Here is a 21,922-nt window from a genome sequence, read left to right as displayed (position 1 = left end):
ACCCATACAATAAAATAAAACACTTGCCAAATCTGCCAAAAATCATGGCAAAGAAAGGTCTACCCAAGCTGGATTGAACAAGATTGATCTCATGAAAATCCCGTGCTCACAACTCCCAAAATGAACAAATATCAAATCCTTCATAAGAGGATTATAGAAAAGCTCTCCAAATTTCTATTTTCAAAAAGTTAGAAGTGAATGATAAAATCCCTTTTGCAATACTTATTCACTTTTCAAGTGAATAGTCAATTAGGACAAATAGCGAGTTAGACTAGCTAGACTCTAAATCAACCCAAATGAAAATAGGTTATTCCTCATAACGAGAACTCACCTAAGGAAAAACTACTAGAAATTAAATTTGAGAAGATTTAAAGCCCAAAAACCCAAAATCACAAAAATCACTTAAAAACTTTCATGACAATGCAAACCTCAAAATGAATGGACATGCTCATTGGTCTAATCACATAATGCAGATGAGTTTGGATTTAATAATCACCAAAAGGTTTAATTTAAACAATTAAATAAGGATATGTCAACCATACATGGATGACATTGGTAAAATATGAATAGTTGAATCACTAACTCCATGTGCCACTACCAATGATATAATTCCTACACACTAAAGAACACGATCGTGTGCAATTGCATATAATAACACAGCTAAAGAAATAATGCATTAAATAATTTATTTTACCATTCATTCAATTATATCTAAAAATCCATTTACATCATTCATGTTCTCATGAAGCATAAAGAGACAAAAATGAAGTAAATCACCATAGCATAAAATCCATCATAAAGTATAATAAAAAATTATGTCCAAATACCAGATAATCATATATCATCATAGATATACTATCATCTAAAAATGGCATCAACATGCAAATATGATAAACTGAATACCATAGTAGTAAAGCATCTATGATACTGAATCAAAGTATAACATCCAACCCTTAGGTCATCCTCAAAGTACATATAATAAGAGTATCGAGTATCTCTTGAATCAAAATAGACAAGATATAGACTAGAAACATAAGAGGCACTACATCCTCCCCCACTAGCATAAGTTTACTTCTAGAAGCTGGCAAAAAGATAGGGGTGCAATCCCCTCAATCATGTAGCATCCTCCCAAGTCACTGAGGTATCATTACTCGGGTTCCATTGGACCATTACCTGCTCTATGTCTCGACTTTGTAAGGTCAACTTCCACTATTGTAGGATATGAATGGGCTCCAAAGTAAGTTTCTTGTCTTCTACCTACAAAGCATCCTAATCAAGAACATTGGTCACATCTAGAATATACTGTCTAAAAATAAAAACATGAAAAACATCATGCATGTGCGATAAGTTAGGTGGCAATGCCAGTCAATAAGAAATAGGACCAATCCTCTTGAGGATCTAAAAAGTTCTAAAAAAATTTGGTGCCAACTTAGAGCCTTTCCCATAATGGATGGGGCTCTTTCTTAGATGTACTCTCAAAAACACCCTGTCACCAACAAAAAAGTGACAATCCAACCTATGGGCATCTGCATACTTCTTCTACCCATCCTGAGTATTAACCAAATGCTCCTGAATGCAAACAAATTACTACTCCATATCTTGAAGCATCTCTAGACCCAAAAGAACTCGATCCTCTAAGTGATCCCAACTCAAAGGGGTATGACACGATCTACCATACAAGGCCTAAAAAGGTGACATGCCAAGAGAACTATGATACCCATTATTGTATGAAAACTCAACAAGGTACAAATAGTCCTCCCACTTCACCTGCCTATCCATAATACATATGTAAAGCATATCCTCTAAAACCTAATTCACTCTCTTAGTCTAACCATCAGTCTCTACATGATAAGCTGAACTAAAATTGAGTTGTGCACCCAAAGCATGTTAGAGAGACATCCATAGTACAGAAGTAAACACTAGATTAAATGATCTGACGATGGATCCCATGCAAACATACAATCTCCTCCAAGAAAACATGCACTACAAAAGAAGTTGTGGACGATGCTCTCATGGATGAAAAATGTGCTACCTTGGACAGTCTATCCATTGTCACCATCATACATTCATGTCTGTATGATGACATAGGAAACCTTGTGATAAAATCAATGGATATCGTATCCCATTTCCACTCTAGAATGGTATGCGGCTACAAAAGACCTGTCAAATGCTAATGCTCCACCTTCACTCTCTGGCACTCAAGACATCTAGCAAAAAAAATCAACAACATCATGGCTCATCCCTACCCAAAAGTACAGTTGTTTGAGATTAGCATGCATCTTCTTAACACTGGGATGTGTGGAATATGGAACCAAGGTACAAATCTCACCTAACATGGGCACATAGATATGCCCCAAATGTCATAGTCGTACATCAAACTCAATCAAATAACCTAAAAATATCCCCTCAAGGGTATGCCCAGACTCAATTTCCACCCTCGCCTTCTAATACCAAGTGTCACTAGGAAAAGCCTCTCAGATACAACCTTGCAAATCCACTCCTAATGACATTGCTAATACCTCATGTCAACTCCTACTCAAAGCATCTATGATGAAATTCTCCTTCCCTTTAATGTAATGAACATCAAAGTCATACTTGCACAAGAACTCCATCCAACGACATTGTTGTGTATTCAGGTTTTGCTAAGTAAAAATGTATTGCAAGCTCCTATGCTCACTATGCAACTCAAACCTATGTCCCAAAATAAAATGCCTCCAATGGACAAGGGCATGCACTATAGATATGAGTTCCAAATCATGAGTGGGGTAGTTAAGTTCATGGTCCTCAAGTTTCCTAGACTCATATGCAATTATGTGACCATCCTACATCAACACTGCACCCACACCTTTTAAAGAAGCATCTATACAAACCAGGAAATCACCTACATGATTAGGCACTGCAAGGACTGGTACACTGGTCAAACACTCCTTGAGAACATTAAATGTTGCCTCACACTAGTCTGACCAAACATACTTCTTCCCTTTCCACTGAAGAGAAGTGATGGGATGAGCTACTTGTGAGAAATCCTTCATGAAGCGACGACACTAACTTAACAATCCCATAAAACTACAAACCTCTGAGACATTAGTGGGTACTAGCCAATCCATGATAGCATGAATCTCCTTTGGGTCCACTGCAATTCTATCACCAATGATGATGTGTCCCAAATACTTCACCTTTGACTAGATGAACCCACATTTACTCAAGTTTCCATATAACTGATGGTCTCTCAAGAACTACAATACCTGATATAAATGGACTTCATGCTCCTCCATAGTCTTCAAATAGATGAATATGTCATCCAAGAAAATAATGACACACTAATCGAGGTAAGAGTGAAATACACCATCATCAAACTCAGAAATACTAATGGTACATTAGTTAACCCAAAGGGTACAACCATGAACTCATCATGCCCATATCGTGTACGAAAAGTTGTTTGATGAATATCAACCTCCTAGATACGAAGTTGATGGTATCCCAACTTCATATTAATCTTTGAGAGAACTTGTGCTCCCTTCATCTGATCAAACGAGTCATCTATCCTCAACAAAGGATAATAGTTCTTTACTGTCACCTTATTCAACTACCAGTAGTCAATACACAAATGCAAAGAACCATCCTTCTTCTTCAAAAAGATGACTGGTGCACCCCACAAGGATACACTAGGATGAATATGGCCCTTGGCCAACAATTCCTCCAACTATAATCAGAGATCACTCAACTCCTATATAGTCATGTGATAAGGAGCTCATAACATTGGCTCTTCTCCCAGTACAAGATCAATCCAAAAATCAATGTCATGTTGTGGTGGCATACCTAGAATCTCATCAAGAAACACATTTCCATACTCACAAAGGAGTGGGTGATCATCAAGCATCACTATATGACTCTCAACTTCCTCAAGATCACTGACCGACATAAGAAATAACTAACAACCCTTCTGCACACTCTGCTTTAGTTGATTAGCTGAGATCATTCGAAGTCAGACTAGTCTTAGGACTCCCAAAAGTTCCACCTGCCCACCTATTTCATTAACACACTATACCATCTTATGGAAAAAAATCTATATTTTCCTAATGGGTGGCTAACCAATCCATGCCCAACACAATGTCATATGACCCCAGAGGTAGAATGCAAAGTGAAGGTTCCCAAATTCAAAATGCAACCCCTGATCAACAAGTCTTCAACCACTTTGGAACCCATGGCTAACTCAACCTGCTACCTATCAACCTGATGCACTACTAGTAGCCTACATCACTGAACAAGAGATGGTGATATAAAAGAATCTAAAGCACTAGAGTCAAACAAAACTAAAGTTGAAATACCATGCAACATACATGTAGCCTTGACTATTGTACCCTAATAATCCACTTGACGGTTGTCAACCACCACAAAGACTCTGTAATTCCTACTTGCATCTCTTGCAGTAGCCTTAGATTTTGATGTGGCTGTACTAGGCCCTAAAGATGGTTTGATGGAGCACTCAAAGGATTTATGGCTAGGCTAGTGACAAGAAAAATAGTTTCCCCCAAAGTTGGAACCTGTTCCATGACCACCGTGAGTAGCACTAGGGTAACATGCACTGCCCCTGCTAGAATTTTGTTGAGCACTCTAAGGAGGATGGTCCTGCTGAGATTTTTTTCCTCAGTTCTAGTTATATCCTTTTTTCTTGGTGGCACTAGTAGACTAGCCACCCTTACACCAAAACCTCTTCTTACCCTTACTATGATAACCACCCTAAGAGGGTGTTGACTAGGTCTGGCCCTTCCCTTAGGACTGAGAATACTATGCATCCCACCCTAAATTCCTTGCACTTTGGTCCTAAGAACCAAATTTTCTACTAAAACCTCTAGCCAGATTTTCCTCTACAATATGTGCCTTCTCAATAGTGAGAACAAGATTCCTACGTTGGTGCATACAAACTTCTCCAATGAGGGCATCCTCAAGCCTTAGATGAAATGATGAGCCAAGAGTAAATCATCATGATTATAGCAAGAATACTACCTAAGCTCAAAGAATTTTATTTCATACTGATCCACATTCATTTTTCCTTGTCAGCTCACATGGAACTCATCAGCACGGACCTCTCTAAACTAAGGAGATAAGAATCTCTCATGGAATCTCTCCTCGAAGATCTCCCAAGGAGATAAAGTGACTTGGGAAATATTTAATAAAGTCACTTGAGGGATAAGATCAAAAATGTTCTAGAAGTCTCTGGAGAGGATGGAGGAAAAAGAATAAATAGGCACCCCGGGGCTCCATTCGAATCAGGCAGTTGGTTTATCTCTTTGTGTTTTCAGATTGTGATTCAATCACAGGTGCATTGTGAAACCTAGGGTTTCTACAATTGTCACAGTTGGCCATTGAGAACGAAAACTCTCAATTGGTACGCAATTTTGAGGGTGTGAAATATCATCTGAATTATTGCAGATTGGAGGTGACATTCAGTCATTTCATCAGGGCGACTATTTGTGGCTTAGGGCCAAATTTGGAAGATTGAGTTTTGAGGATCACTTTGAGTATTGAGATTCGAAGATATAATCTATTTACAAGGTTCACAAGATCAGTGGCAGTATTGGATAGAATAGGGAAGAAGGCAAGTTTCCTAGACAATCCTCCCAGCCAGCATTTCCGAGGAAGATTCGAAGGTGATTAATAATCCAATTTAGTTGCAAAGCATGTAAGAGATTTGACATCCGGCAAGGCGGCCTCCCTCATTATAACATTAAGACCAGCGTGGTACCGCAAGTTTGAAGTTCGGCGGGTGATTGTATTATCCCGGGCAGAGGTTAAAGGTGGAACTCGAGCTGGAGTAGAATCACTCTGCCCAAAGGACCACCCACATTCATCGTGGACTGCCGAAGGATAGCATAGACAGCACATTTCTAGTCAAGTGCTCTACGCGCTCTACTTTCGCTCCCATGTTCGGCAACGCATTTTCACCTGGATCTCAGCGGGGTAACTATAACATTTGGGCGGGCTCAGTTGTGATTAACAGGTGCCAAGGTTTCAGATCCTTTCTCCTCGTGCATTTGGGAACTTGCATCATTTGATTTGTCTGACGGCTAGTTAATTACACCCATCGAATTATTAAGAAGATTGGCAGTCCGAAAACCCTCTGTCTTCGGTAGCAATTTAATGACAATAACAAGATCTCGATCAGGAAGGGAGTTCAAGACGACTACGCGATTTGACATGACCCGGATATTAGGCGAGCGCCATTCTGCGGATTACAAACAAGAGCGATTCACCTTGGACTAGTGGTTAAGACAGTCAACAGTCGGATTCAGGGCAACCTTGGTTCCGCAAACTCTGGGGGTGCATTCACATAACAAAGACTGTGATCGGTATCTCAGTATTGAGAAATGTGAGGGTCGGAATACTATATCCAATTTAGCGGCAGCAACAAATTAAAGTCCTGGTCAAACTGGTGATCTCTCACAGAGGAAGCTTTATATTGGTGGTCTTTCATATGACACAACTACTGACAAACTGCTGGAAGTATTTTCAAAGTACGGAGAGATTGAGGAAGGTTCAGTTGCATATGATAAGAGTACAAACAAATCCAGGGGATTTGCATTTGTGACTTTTAAGACTGTGGAAGCTGCAAAGCGGGCTCTGAAGGAACCAAACAAAACCATTGATGGTAGAGGGGTTAATGCAAAACTTGCAGCCAAGGGTCAGAAGGAGAAACCGGCACCACAACCTACAGCATCTCCACAAGCACAGCCACTTCCACAAATTCAGACAGGTTATGCAGCTGAGTATCCAAGCATGATGTCATATCATAGGTCAGTACCATAGGCACCAGCTTCTGCACCCCTATCAATTGGTTACTCGACATATCCTCCAGGTCTATCTGCATATGCTGTTCAGCCGACGCCATATCCAAACAACAGCCCTTCATAATCATTGATGGAGCCGGCAACCTCAGGTTTTTATTCCTATATAGTCTGGTTCATTGTTGATTATTGGATTATGAAACATTGATTTGTTTTCTGGACACCATTGGCATTATTATCTACTGCTTGTACATCTATTATTTGAGATACTCTCCTGTGCATACTGTTTGACGAAATGTTAAACCTTTGAAGTTTTGAGTTTTGGGTGTAAAAGGAGCAAATACCTGACAGGGTTATTTCAGTGGTATCAGAGCGGTTTTCTTGCCATCCTGTGGGATGAGAACCGAATTACATGAGTGATCAGCACTCTACTTCAACCAAGATGGACAGGTACAGCACAAAGTCTCCAAGGACACAATCTCGGACAAGTAATAGACAGAGTATTCAGAGTCAAAATTGTAGAAAGGAGGACTATTCAGGCATTCAGGATGAGCTCAAAAAAATCAAACATAACATGTCTGAACTATTGGTTAAACACCACCGTCTGCTTGATAGGCTGTCCGTCCCAGCTAAGGTGAATAAATCAACTAGATTTCGTTTTGTCAAAACTTCACACAAAGCGTTGACTGATACAATGAGAGATGTTACTAGGAACCTTAATGAGGAATTCGAGGAACAAGTGTGCAACCGGTCAGAGGTTCCAGTTCAGCCTCAGGAAGAAGCGGTGAAGGACATTATGCTGATGGATAGTAACTGTCAACTTGATACTCAAGTTGAGACAGCTGAATACGGGTTTCCCAAAGGTGATGCCTCAGGTACTCAAGGTAGTTTGGTTCCGACAGGCAATGATTACAGTAAAGTGAGTTCAGATGATGATGAAGATGTCATTGTGCATGGTGATGAGATACTTGGTGAAAATGAGCAGACATCGAGCATTTATGATTTTGCTGACAGAGAGTACCAGGCTCAGTTAAATGCTTCGTCACATAAGAATGGAACTGGTAGTACTTCACATGATTTGTCCAGTCAGCTGAGGGTAAGCAAAGATAGTATTGTGGCTTCTTTATCTCATCATGACAGGATGCGGGAGATGTTAGAAGAGCACATCCAGATGATCCAGTTACAGGGAAGACATAAGGGAGTTCAGGTAAATTCTTCTTGCTGTGACTTACATGCAATTGGTGAAGGAATGGGAAAGACGAAGTTGAGCTATTTACATCTTCTATCAGACTGTGACCATCTTTTTAGCCTTACCAAAGACTATTCAGATGCCTTGAGGAGGAAGGAGGAGGAAGTTGTCAAGCTTTCTTGTGAGCTTGAGGACACTCGAGCAACTTTGGCATTACAGGACTGGGAGAGGCATGAGCATGGCATGGAGTTGGGCTTAGTTTCATCTTACATGCCTGACATTCAGCTTCCTGCAGCAGAAGGGTCATATTTGGTTGCTGATAATGCTATGATTTCATCTAGCATTCACATCCAGGTTACAAGGACAAGGTCAGACAGGTATGTGAAGTTAGTTGGTATTGGTCACATTACTCAGGTAAGGAGTTTGCTTGAGTTACCAGCTGTTTCTTGTTTACGGATATGGACTCAAGAATGTTTCAGCAACATTTGGGATTCAATTAACTGGAGATGTTTTAATGGTAGCAATGATTGCTTGGATGCTATCATGGATTTGATTAGCAGAATACACGGTGTTGTTTTTCCTTGTGCCAGCAGAACATCCGATGTTGGTATTAGTTTTTATACACTGGTGTTGGGTTTGGTTCATATATGTAGACGACCATTCTTGCTGAAAGGTGTTGAAGATTTTTCATATTTGCCAGTGTGTACGGATGAGTCCCAGGATCATTTTGGCCTTGATGACATCCAGGAGGATGAAATGGACAGTTTTGAAGACACAGCTTCTTTGACAGTTTCTTTGGGTACGGAAGAGCTTGACAGCGGTACTACAACTTTTGACAATTTGGATACTGATATGGACCTTGGAGATGATTCACGAGATATGGATGTTAATATTAAGGATACTCCTTTAAGAGCTCCAGAAGAAGATTGTTGGAGACAGTTCAGCCAGAGCCATCATGTGGTTAGCCAGTTGAAAGTTAGTGAGCGAGACATTGCTATCGCTTGTGAGCATTTTGATATTGCTCGTCAGTTGTTGGCTGTTACTGGTTGGGGTTCTTCTATGAAAGATGAGTCCAGCGGTGGTTACTTTTCTTTGGCAGAGATTCATGCCTTGCGTGAAGCTGTTCGGATTTTGAAGCATGATTACTTACGATTGGTAGCCGACCGTGATCACTTGGTTGAGTGGGGGAGTATAGCATATGAGGCACTCTTGGATCGTGAAGAGGAGGTGAGTGAGCTTTCCCAAGAGCTCATAGCAACTACTGAGGTGTTAGAGGACACACAACGAGATCTACAGAAGTCGCAGTTTCAATTGAAGGAGGTGACCGTGGAGTTGGAGCATTTACGGTCAAAACCAGCCCCAGACCCAATTCATTTGACTACTGAGGTGGATGATGGTAAGTACACTTCCGCAGTTACTACTAAGGAGCATATTGTTAAGGCCGACACATATATTCAAGATTTGGTAGTAGCTGGTTCTAATGAATTTGGGATACCAGTAGAGTCAAGTCTCCAGATTGATTCTTCTCTGATAAACGACATTGTGGTACAGTGGGGTATGCCACCTTCACAGGAGGATCAGTTGTGGTGTGCAGGGGAGTATGTTAATGTTTCCTCATATAATTTTTACTGCACTGAACCGTTCATGGAGTATTTGTTGGATAGTGCATGTGTTCATTTGGACTTGCATGAAGTGACAGAAGGTGTTCTCATCCATGATACTAGTGTTATTTGCAGATTGGTTGAGAAGATTATAGGGGTCCTTTCTACTACGCTACCTCACAGGGATCTCGAGGAAGTGTTTGTTGAGCAGAATGCACGGGATCCTATCCGACCTATAGTCACTCGGAGTCAGAAATTGGAGCCATCTGTTGATTCCCAGTTCAGTGATGATGAGCCAGCAGCAGAGTTTGGAGGTTCTTATCAGCGTTATGCGGTAGGGTACGCTCATCATTTTCCTTTTGACATAGAGATAGAAGATTTTATTTCACGCAGATGTAGATTGGCTCCAGTTTCTTACCATCCATTAGGGGATAGATTGGCCCTTTCTTTTGAAAAAAGAAGTGGTAGTAGCAAGTTATTCAGCCTGCAGCATCGACACACCTGGAGTAGTTTTTCAGAGATTGGATTTGATGGCAATGATTCAGGTACCTATAGCTGTTGTCATATCTACAGTGCAGTTGGGTGCAAGTGTCATTCTGACAGGGGCTTGAGTTTTGATAAAGTTGATGTTTCAGTTGGCTTGAGTTCCACAGAATGGTTTCTTCTACTGACATCTACAGTTGGGTTACAGATAATTTCATCAGAGTTGACAGTTGTTTGTATGTTGAGTACAGTTTCTCAGCTACTGGTATTGATGATTTCTCCATGGGAGTATGATAAGGATTGGGAGGATACACAGATTTACATTTGGGATCCAGGCAGACTGATTGGTCCATGGTTCAGCCATTGCTTGGGGACAAGCAATTTCAGGAAGGGCGGACTGTCATGTCCCCAATTTTTTGGTGACAGCTCGATTTAATTAATTTAATTAATGGTTGTCCAAGGATGACTAATTAGTTATTTTAATTAAATAAGTAGTTATTAAAAGATAACTTTATATTTAATAAAGTGACTTGGGAAATATTTAATAAAGTCACTTGAGGGATAAGATCAAAAATGTTCTAGAAGTCTCTGGAGAGGATGGAGGAAAAAGAATAAATAGGCACCCCGGGGCTCCATTCGAATCAGGCAGTTGGTTTATCTCTTTGTGGTTTCAGATTGTGATTCAATCACAGGTGCATTGTGAAACCTAGGGTTTCTACAATTGTCACAGTTGGCCATTGAGAACGAAAACTCTCAATTGGTACGCAATTTTGAGGGTGTGAAATATCATCTGAATTATTGCAGATTGGAGGTGACATTCAGTCATTTCATCAGGGCGACTATTTGTGGCTTAGGGCCAAATTTGGAAGATTGAGTTTTGAGGATCACTTTGAGTATTGAGATTCGAAGATATAATCTATTTACAAGGTTCACAGGATCAGTGACAGTATTGGACAGAATAGGGAAGAAGGCAAGTTTCCTAGACAATCCTCCCAGCCAGCATTTCCGAGGAAGATTCGAAGGTGATTAATAATCCAATTCAGTTGCAAAGCATGTAAGAGCTTTGACATCCGGCAAGGCGGCCTCCCTCATTATAACATTAAGACCAGCGTGGTACCGCAAGTTTGAAGTTCGGCGGGTGATTGTATTATCCCGGGCAGAGGTTAAAGGTGGAACTCGAGCTGGAGTAGAATCACTCTGCCCAAAGGACCACCCACATTCATCGTGGACTGCCGAAGGATAGCATAGATAGCACATTTCCAGTCAAGCGCTCTACGCGCTCTGCTTCCGCTCCCATGTTCGGCAACGCGTTTTCACTTGGATCTCAGCGGGGTAACTATAACATTTGGGCGGGCTCAGTTGTGATTAACGGGCGCCAAGGTTTCAGATCCTTTCTCCTCACGCATTTGGGAACTTGCATCATTTGATTTGTCCGTCGGCTAGTTAATTACACCCATCGAATTATTAAGAAGATTGGCAGTCTGGAAACCCTCTGTCTTCGGCAGCAATTTAATGACAATAACAAGATCCCGATCAAGAAGGGAGTTCAAGATGACTGCGCGATTTGACATGACCCGGATATTAGGCGAGCGCCATTCTGCGGATTACAAACAAGAGCGATTCACCTTGGACTAGTGGTTAAGACAGTCAACAGTTGGATTCAGGGCAACCTTGGTTCCGCAAACTCTGGGGGTGCATTCACATAACAAAGACTGTGATCGGTATCTCAGTATTGAGAAATGTGAGGGTCGGAATACTATATCCAATTTAGCGGCAGCAACAAATTAAAGTCCTGGTCAAACTGGTGATCTCTCACAGAGGAAGCTTTATATTGGTGGTCTTTCATATGACACAACTACTGACAAACTGCTGGAAGTATTTTCAAAGTACGGAGAGATTGAGGAAGGTTCAGTTGCATATGATAAGAGTACAAACAAATCCAGGGGATTTGCATTTGTGACTTTTAAGACTGTGGAAGCTGCAAAGCGGGCTCTAAAGGAACCAAACAAAACCATTGATGGTAGAGGGGTTAATGCAAAACTTGCAGCCGAGGGTCAGATGGAGAAACCGGCACCACAACCTACAGCATCTCCACAAGCACAGCCACTTCCACAAATTCAGACAGGTTATGCAGCTGAGTATCCAAGCATGATGTCATATCATAGGTCAGTACCACAGGCACCAGCTTCTGCACCCCTATCAATTGGTTACTCGACATATCCTCCAGGTCTATCTGCATATGTTGTTCAGCCGACGCCATATCCAAACAACAGCCCTTCATAATCATTGATGGAGCCGGCAACCTCAGGTTTTTATTCCTATATAGTCTGGTTCATTGTTGATTATTGGATTATGAAACATTGATTTGTTTTCTGGACACCATTGGCATTATTATCTACTGCTTGTACATCTATTATTTGAGATACTCTCCTGTGCATACTGTTTGACGAAATGTCAAACCTTTGAAGTTTTGAGTTTTGGGTGTAAAAGGAGCAAATACCTGACAGGGTTATTTCAGTGGATGAGAACACAAAGCAGAAAGTCACTCAACTGAAAATAGACTCAGGAGGATGGATCTGACATGCATCCCAATGCAACATAAATATGCAACAAAGGTCTGACTGACATCCAAATGGATAATCTAGGCCCATGACCAAATTCATGCCAAGAAAACTTGATAAAACAAGGTGGTACATAAAATGAGGTAAAAACCCCAAAAATTGGAAAACTTTGAAATTAAAACCCATTTGACCTTTGGGTACAAAAGCCCCAAAAATCCAATAATAATTGAGTTTGGACAACATATGAAAAAATGGCCAGCATAACAATGCAAAACCCCAAACCCCCATCCCAAAAATAGGGAAAATGTTCATACCCAACCAACTAGGTAGAACCAAAGAATAGAAATAGAGGGGAACACTAGTTCTCAGCCTCCTAACAAATAGCTACCAAAAATAGAAGTTGAAACAAGGCAAAAATGATAAAATAGGAAAGCCCTACCTGACCACAAAAGGGGCAAAAATTGAAACCCGCATAAAATAAAACGCTCATCGAATCTACTAAAAATAATGGCAAAGCAAGGTCTCCCCGAGCCGGATCCAATGAGACTGATCTTGCAAAAATCCCACACTCATAGCTCTCAAAATGAATAAAAATCAAATCCTTTAGAAGGGGATTATAGAAAAGCTCTCCAAATTTCTATTTTCAAAAAGTGAGAAGTGAATAATAAAATCCCTTTTTCAATGCTTATTCACTTTTCAACTGAATAGTCGATTAGGGAAAATAGTGCATTAAACTAGCTAGACTTTGAATCAACCCAAATGAAAATAGATTATCCCCATAATAAGAATTCACTTAAGGCAAAGCTGCCAAAAATTAAATTTGAGAAGATTTTAAACCAAAAAACCCAAAATCACATAAATCACTTAAAAACTTTCACGACAATACAAACCTCAAAATGCATAGACACACTCACATAATGCAGATGAGCTTGGATTTAATAATCATTGAAAGGTTTAATTTAAACAATTAAATAAGGATACGTCGACCATATAGGGATGACATTGGTAAAATATGAATAGTTGAATCACCAACTCCATGTGCCACTGCTAGGGATATAATTCCTACACACTAAAAACCATGATCAAGTGCACTTGCATATAATAACATAGCTAAAGAAATTATGCATTAAATAACTTATTTAACTAATTATTCAATTATATCTAAAAATCAATTTACATCACTCACGTTCGCATAAAGCATAAAGAGACAAGAATGAAGTAAATCACCATAGCATAAAATCCATCACATAGCATAATCAGAAATTATGTCCAAATACCAAATAATCATATATCATCATAGATCTACTATCATCTCAAAATGGCATCAACATGCAAATATGATAAATTGAATAGCATAGTAGTAAAGCATCTATGATATTGAATCAAAGTATAACATCCAACCCTCAGGTCATCCTCAAAGTACATATAATAAGAGTATTAAGTATCTCTCGAATCAAAATAGACAAGGTACAAACTACAAACACGAGAGGTGCTATAAGAGACATTGTGTCTAATAATGTCCCTGAAGGGCTACCACCTGTAAAGTAAATCATTCATAAAATAGATTTAGTTCCTGGAGAATGTTTTCCTAACAAGGATTCTCATAGGATAACTCTTGCTAAGACTTAGTAGTTGAACAAACAAGTTCAAGAATTATTGAGGAAATTTTTAATTTGGGAGAGCCTATCCATGTGTAGTACCTTCCATACAAGAACTAAAGAAGGATAGAGAGTTGAGGATATGTACAAACTCTAGGGCGATAAATAAGATAACTATCAATTATAGATTTACCCTACCAAAAATGGATAATCTTATGAATTGCTTAAGTGAAGCTCGTTACTTGACAAAGATAGACCTCAAGAGTAGCTATCACTAGACACAGATCAAAGAGAGTGATGGACGGAAGGTTTCATTCATGAGTAAGGAGGGTTTATATTAGTGGTTAGTCATTCCTTTTGGAGGTACTAACCAATGCACCAAGCACCTTCATGTGACATATGAATGAGATGCTGAAGAAATCTATGGGAAAATATGTAATTAATGACATTTGATTTCCACAATCCATTGGTAATATGTTCAAATTTTTTTTGGAATTTGATTATGTAAAATGTTTTTAGCATCAACGTTTTGGATCACACACAGTGATCCATCATCAGGATGAACAGCTAGAGAATAGAAAAAATAAGGCTCCATATGTAATTGTTTATTTGGATGATATTTTAATTTTTAGTAAGGCTCCATAAGAACATTTATTGCATATTCATAGTATCTTTGAGAAGCTAAGGGAAGAGAAAATTTTGATTAATATGAAAAAGTGTAGCTTTTTCAAAAGGGAGTTAGTCTATTTGAGGTTTTTTGTCTCACTAAATGGTCTCAAAATGGACCCAAGAAGGTGAAGGTCATCTTAAAATGACCCACCCCAAGATCTACCACTAAGGTGAGATCTTTCCATGGTTTGTACAATTTTTACAAGAAGTTCACTAGGAATTTTATTAATATTCGTGAACCCAGGGGGGATGGAAAAGAGTTCAATCAGAGTGTATGAGCTATAGAGAATTTTGAGTTGTTGAAGAAGAAGGTGATGGAAAAACCTATGTTAGCACTCTTTGATTTCAACAAGGTGTTCTAGGTGGGTGTGATGCTAGTGGTAGTATCATTGGAGAAGTATCAAGCCAAGAAGACATAACTATTGTATATTTTAGTGAGAAATTGAATGATGAAAAGAATAATTATTGTGTTTATGATCAAGAATTATATGCAACATTTCAAAAATTACGTTTTGCCAAATGAATTTAATTTGTATACTAATCATCAAGCATTATAGTACATGAATAACCAAGGTAAATTAAATTAGAGATACTTGAGATGGGTAGAGTTCTTGTAGAGCTATACATTTATATAGAAACATAGAAGTGATCAATTTTATAGGGTTTCAGATGCATTAAATAGGAGAAAAATATTACTCATAGAAATACAGGTTAAAGTGGTTGGGTTTAATGAACTCAAGACTATGTGCCCTAAGGATCCTTAATTTGTAGATGTTTGGAAGGCTTACAAGGAACATGTTACTCTAGATAGGATAAGGTGGCTAGAATAAATGATCCAAGTTATTCAACGAGAGCTAGTTGTGCAGTCCAAGGAGTTCCATGAGAGAGAACTTGATCAAAGAGAAACATAGTAGAGGAATGGTTGGACACTTTGTTCGAGATAAGACCATTTCCATCATCAGTGAACATTATTTTTGGCCTTAGTTATCATAGGATATGAATAATTTTGTACAGAGTTGTTGACTATGTCAGACAACTAAAGGTGTTAGCCAGAATATAGGACTCTATCAACCATCGCCAGTTCCATCAAGTCCTTGGGAAGACATAAGTATGAATTTTTTTCTTGGGTTGCCAAGGACACAAAGGGGTAATGATTCAATATTTGTAGTGGTTGAAAGTTTTTAAAAGATGGATCATTTCACTCATTTCCAGAAGACCCATGTTGTGGTTCACATTACAAACATGTTTTTTAGAGAGGTGGTGAGGTTACATGGTCTTCCAAAGAATATAGTTTCACATCGAGATACAAAGTTTATTGGGTATTTTAAAAAAACCTTGTGGAAGAAGTTGAAGAGAGTTAAAGTTTAATTGTACACATCACCCATAAAAATGATGTAAAAATTGAAGTGGTCAATAAAAGTCTGGATAATTTATTGAGGTGTTTAGTGGGGGATAAGCCAAAGGGATGAAATTTTATTTTACCACATGCATAATTTTCTTACAATAATCCTATGAATAGGAGTACTGGTAGGTCACATTTTGAATTTTTAATGGAAGTATTCCAAGGACTACACTAGAATTGAGGAATATGTAGAAAGGACACATGACCAATGTTGAGGCAGAGTACTTTGTTGAACATGTCAAGAACCTACATGAAGAAGTGTGTAAGCATATCACAAGCATGAACATGTAGTCAAATACTAGGGAAGATCAACAAAGGTGGCACAAGGAGTTCCAAGGTTGTGATAAGGTTGTGGTGTAATTGAGAAAATAATAATCTCTAGTAGGCATCTACAAAAAGCTAAAGATGAAGAAATTTGGAAGATTATGAAGAACCATGATTCAAGGAAAGCATATGAGGTGGAGTTTCCAAATGGAATCCACATTTTTCCTATTTTTAAATGTTGTAGATTTAACAAAGTATCATGAGGATGGTATAGAGGAGGAACTTATACTTGAGCCATATTTGATTCATATCTTTGACAAGGAAGAGATTGAAGAAATCTTGGATAGTCCTATGGGAAGGAGTCCTAGAAATAAGCAGTATGAGGAGTATCATGTGAAGTGGAAACAATGACCTTTGGAAGACTCAACTTGGTTGTCTAAGGAAGAGGTTGACCACTTAGATTTTCCTCAACAAGATGAGAAGTGTCAGGTCCACTTTTTAAATTATTGTGGGTGTCCGATGCAGGAGCATCTAGTGGTGTAAGGACAATTATGTATCACCCAAAAATATATTTAGTTATCATTTTTGTTTAATGTGTTTTCATTTTGTTATAAAGCTTTAATTATGAGGAATTATAGGGCTTAAGTTTGAGGGAAGGTTGTAATTAAAATTTAGATCACTCTAGTTCAAAAGAATCAGGTCAAAGGTTTCATGATTTGAAAGTTATGACAATTTTAAGTCACTTGAAGGTTTCTTAGAAATTCTTCGGAGTCCAATTGGAAGCACTAAACGGCCTTTTACGACCCTAATAATGGGGATGGTAGTAGGTGGCCCATAAAATTTTAGAGAACTCAGTGATCTTTTTAGAAATGTAAATGGTTCGTCAATCAGAGTCTTGGATCAAAAGTTATGCCTCCCAAAACTTGGACTACTTTTTCTAGAACCTTCTATTTTTGTACCAAATTCTAATTGAATTCTACAATCTTTTTTTTGGCATCAACTTCCAAATGGAAAAATGTAAATTGTATTCCTAACCCTAAACCTAAGTCAGACTACTTAAGCCACATTCTTGAGGTGTAAAGACAATTTTTGGGGGAGTTAGGGAGAGGATACTATGAGAAGGGTTTTCCTCCAAAATCTGATCATATTATAGCCCATATGGCATGTAGTTGAGTCTATTTTAGTTGTAATGTGTGTGATATCTTCTCATTTCATATAATAGAAAGTTAATTTTTATTGTGTTCATTTTTTGTCTCAAGTAGTGCCCTCATCAACATTTAAAACATTAAAATTAATGCAACACTAATTTGGAAAGGTCCACATTTATGAACAATGAAGGGTTTGAATTTAATATTTTACTTGTTAAACCATCAAAGCTAAATTAAATATTGTGATGTGGAGCCTAATCAGACTTGAAAGTTTATTTGACATGGTTTCCCCCTAGATTATTTCTACTAGAGTTTGGGGGCAATGCCCCCAAGCTGGGGTCAAGGGGCAGCATCCTAGGTGTGCTCCCTATCATAGTATAGGGTGGGGTCAAGGGGGAACACCCCTGTGGGACTTTTTAGGGAAAACACTCCCAAAGTCAAAAATGACCCTACTATTGTAAAAGGCATCAACTGTTATTTTTCTATTAGATGACTTATTCTAGCCCTAATTTTGTAAGCAGCAAAAGCTTGTATAAAATGGCTTAGGGTTAGGGATTTTTATAATATATGGTGATATTGTAGCTTCTTGTGGCAGTATTGAGTTGTAAGAGATTGCCAATTATAATCACTAGATAATAATAATATTGGACTTTTTGTTGGTGGACATAACCCAAAAATTGGGTGAACCATGTTAAATCTTTGTGTCTTGTGTTATTTTTTGTGCAATTTATTATTTTTTGATATTGGTTGTATTTGCATGTAACTGTTATTTCTATCTAAGGTTAATCCTAACATTAAATTCAAATATTTTCCTTCATGTATTGTATCTTGACTAAAGGCAATTTAACTAGCTCATGTATCACGTATACAACATGAACATAAAAAACACAATGTAGTCATTCTAAGAAGATGCATAGTAAGGAACAATGTAGAGTTTTGGTTTATTATTACACATGTTATATCATCAAACCTTATTAAAGTCAAATTTTTCCCACCATGTACCATAACTTGACTAAAGATACAATTAGTCATAGCTTCACACAAACATTTAAAACATTAAGCGTAACATACAACACTGATTATAGAAAGATCCATGAATGCACAATTGAGTGTTTGAGTTTGTCATGTTTGACAAATTGAAACATAAAAACTCACTTAAAGTCAAATATATCCCTCCATGTACTAGGATTTTATAAGATATGAAGTTAGTGCAAACTTCACATATGCATTTAATTGACAATAGCATACACCATTCATATTCAATATAATTTACCTATCATGCTATATTTATCGAATAAACATTTTGTATATACATGTTGATATATTTGACCAAGGCTACTCTTAGTCCATGCTTCACATAAACATTCCAATATTTTAAAAAAAAATACAACACTCATGTTGGGAAGATCCACATCTAGGAACAATGTACGAATCAGATAAATTATTCCACTTGTTAAACCATCAACATTCACTTAAAGTAAAACAAATAAAAACTCCCTATATGTGTTGGACCTTGACTAAAACTATTGTTGAATCAAACTTCACACAGACATTTAAAACATTAAAATTAAATAAAACACTCATTGTGGGAAGATCCATGTTAAGGAACCATGTATGGCTTAAATTTATTATTCCACATGTTAAATGATCAAAGCTCACTTAACACAAACATTTCCCTTCGTGTATTGTAACTTGACTAAAGCTACACTTAATCCAATCTTCATACACACTTTTAAAATGTTAAAAATAACATACAACGCAAATTATAGAAAGATTCCCGAAGGCACACTATAGGGTTTGAGTTTACCATTTGACATATTAAAACACAAAAACTAACTTAAAGTCAAACATTTATGTCGGTGTAGTAGAATTTGAGTAGATATAAACTTAGTACATACTTCATATGCACATTGAATTGACAATAAGTTCATACAACATTCATATTTAACAAACTTTTCGTGTCACTCTATATTTATTTTAAAAAAAAACATGTTGTATACACATCTTGATAACTTTGAATTTACTATCATTTCAAATGTCCAGTATAATTTACATCATCTCACCCACCAAGAATAGCATTGCCCAACCTTTCATCCCTACAATATGACGTATTGAAACATAATTTTTTTCCCCAAAATCAAACATTTCCCTTTATATCCTAACATTGTATAAATGTGAACATAATACAAACCTAATATAATTATACAATTGACAATATACCTCTTTCAAAGTACCATAACCTATTATCTTTCAAAACCTAAACTACACCATATCTCACCCACCGAGAATACCATTCAATTTCTTCCACTTTTTTCAAAAAGTATCTTTAAACCCCACCTAATCAAAAGGTACACAATAGTGTTTCAAACTTGCTTAACAAAGGTGGGAAAAAAAGAACTATTTTCTCCTCATTCATTGTACCCACATTAATTCTACTCTTCTCTTTATGACTTACATAAACACACGTTCTAACCGTGGTCTTTTCACCATAGAGGGGGCCAAAAAATCAATCATAACCTAAACTTCAATACATAACTATCCAAACAACTAAATAATTATTTTCCTTGTAAGGAACTAATTATAAAATATTATTAATCTTTTCCAACTTTAATAAAAGTGAAGTTCAATGAATTGCGGACCTAAAAAACAATTCATTTGTTTATGAAATTGTGGGGCCCGCTGGGATTTTAAAAATCATTTTACGCAACTGAAAGACAGTTAAACAAGAGATGTTAACATCTTTCGCACTTCCCGAGGATTTTATTGTGGACGCCGATTGCGCCACGTGGCTGAAATGACACGCGGCAGAAATCGTGGTGGAGATCTGACATGAAGTCAGATCCTCGTGGTCACACCCAATTAGCTGGTTGGGCAGAGTAAATTAACTAATAATAGATTGCCACGTGGTAGTTGAAAAGACAAGACAATTAGGGTTTGTTTTGTTTTGTCTTGTTTTGGGGTCCGCCTTATGTATAATAAAATATTTGTATCCGGATATTCTTTTACATGTATAATGGAAAGTTGTCTACGTAGATATTTATTTATTTATTTATGTATATGAGATACTAGTAATGTATAATAATATCATTATGTGTAAGTAATTATGATGTATGAGGCGATCTTAGGAACCCCTTCTTGTAGGGTTTAAACATTTGGGCTGCAATTGTTTAATTACAATTTATTAATGTAGAAGTTTTAGTGTTACATAACTTTAATCTTACAAACTTTTGTATGTATTAATATAGATTTAGAAATGTGATATCTTTAATACATGTTACAATTAAGTTCCAATTGATCGTTTTATTTTTGTAAAAATAAATTGAGAATGTTGGATGGATATTAGTCTTTTTGTCGATTTAGGTGTTGAAAAGAGACAACTTTTTCTTCATTGGTTAGACCTTTAAAAGTAAGGATAGTAATAAAAATATGATTTGAAATATTGTTTCAAAAATTCATACATAAGACATAAACTTAATCTAGAAATTTTTGTATGTACTATGATGGATTATAGAAATGTAGTATCATAAATATATGATATTGATATATTATTATTTATTTTTTAAAATTTTTTTATATTTTAAAAATGCAAATTACAAAGAAAAGAAGAGCAGTTCATAGAGAACTGGTGGAAAGAATGAAGATAACATTACAATAGAGAAACAAGAGGCAAAACAGCCCACAGGGGTACATAGAGAAGAAAACACATTTTCAAATACAACTTATCAGAATCCGGATAAGAGGTTGAAGACTATGAAGCACCCCATTTTGTTGATTCTTGATTAGCTAAATTACTCAGTGTTGGATACACTCGACCTGATATGTTATCATGGTACTCTTCTTGGAATCTGCCTATAGTTGAGTGAAAACAGAAGCAAGACAATAAAATATCTCTAAATAAAGTTTTAGGATTGTAAATTCCTGATGATCATAGGAGTTATCAAAAGCTGCTTTACAATAGACTCTCCAAATGTGCAATAAGATGGTTTGTCGAACACTTTCGGCAATGATTTTGTTTCGAAACCCAACTCCAAGTAAAGCCTCCTTCCAACTAAGGTAATGCCTATATAGGGAAAGATATATTATTATTAATTTTGGTAAAAAGTGTATAGAGAATGTTGGATAGGAATTACTCCTTTTTTTCTTCTTAATTGTCGAATGTTTTCTAGAAAGAGGGTTAAATGTTTAAGAATTATTGTGTTGATGTGATAGGCTCTTCATCTTC

The 21,922-nt window shown here is 37.3% G+C and overlaps 1 protein-coding gene across 1 annotated transcript; it reads left to right on the top strand.

Moving 5' to 3' along the window:
* Nucleotides 1–11,609: 11,609 nt before the first annotated feature.
* LOC149562857 (UBP1-associated protein 2C-like) lies at nt 11,610–12,341 on the top strand. The gene is made up of 2 exons (XM_089828030.1): nt 11,610–11,692; nt 11,849–12,341. Exons 1-2 carry the CDS (start codon nt 11,610–11,612, stop codon nt 12,339–12,341), a joined length of 576 nt encoding a protein of 191 aa, XP_089684156.1.
* The last annotated feature ends 9,581 nt before the right edge of the window (nt 12,342–21,922 follow it).

This window comes from Cupressus sempervirens, chromosome 4, assembly GCF_028749045.1.
Source record: "Cupressus sempervirens isolate cs-2001-9-10 chromosome 4, ASM2874904v1, whole genome shotgun sequence".
NCBI lineage: Eukaryota > Viridiplantae > Streptophyta > Pinopsida > Cupressales > Cupressaceae > Cupressus > Cupressus sempervirens.
The sequence above is the reverse complement of the archived record's forward strand: the minus strand, read 5'-3'. Positions and strand labels throughout refer to the sequence as shown.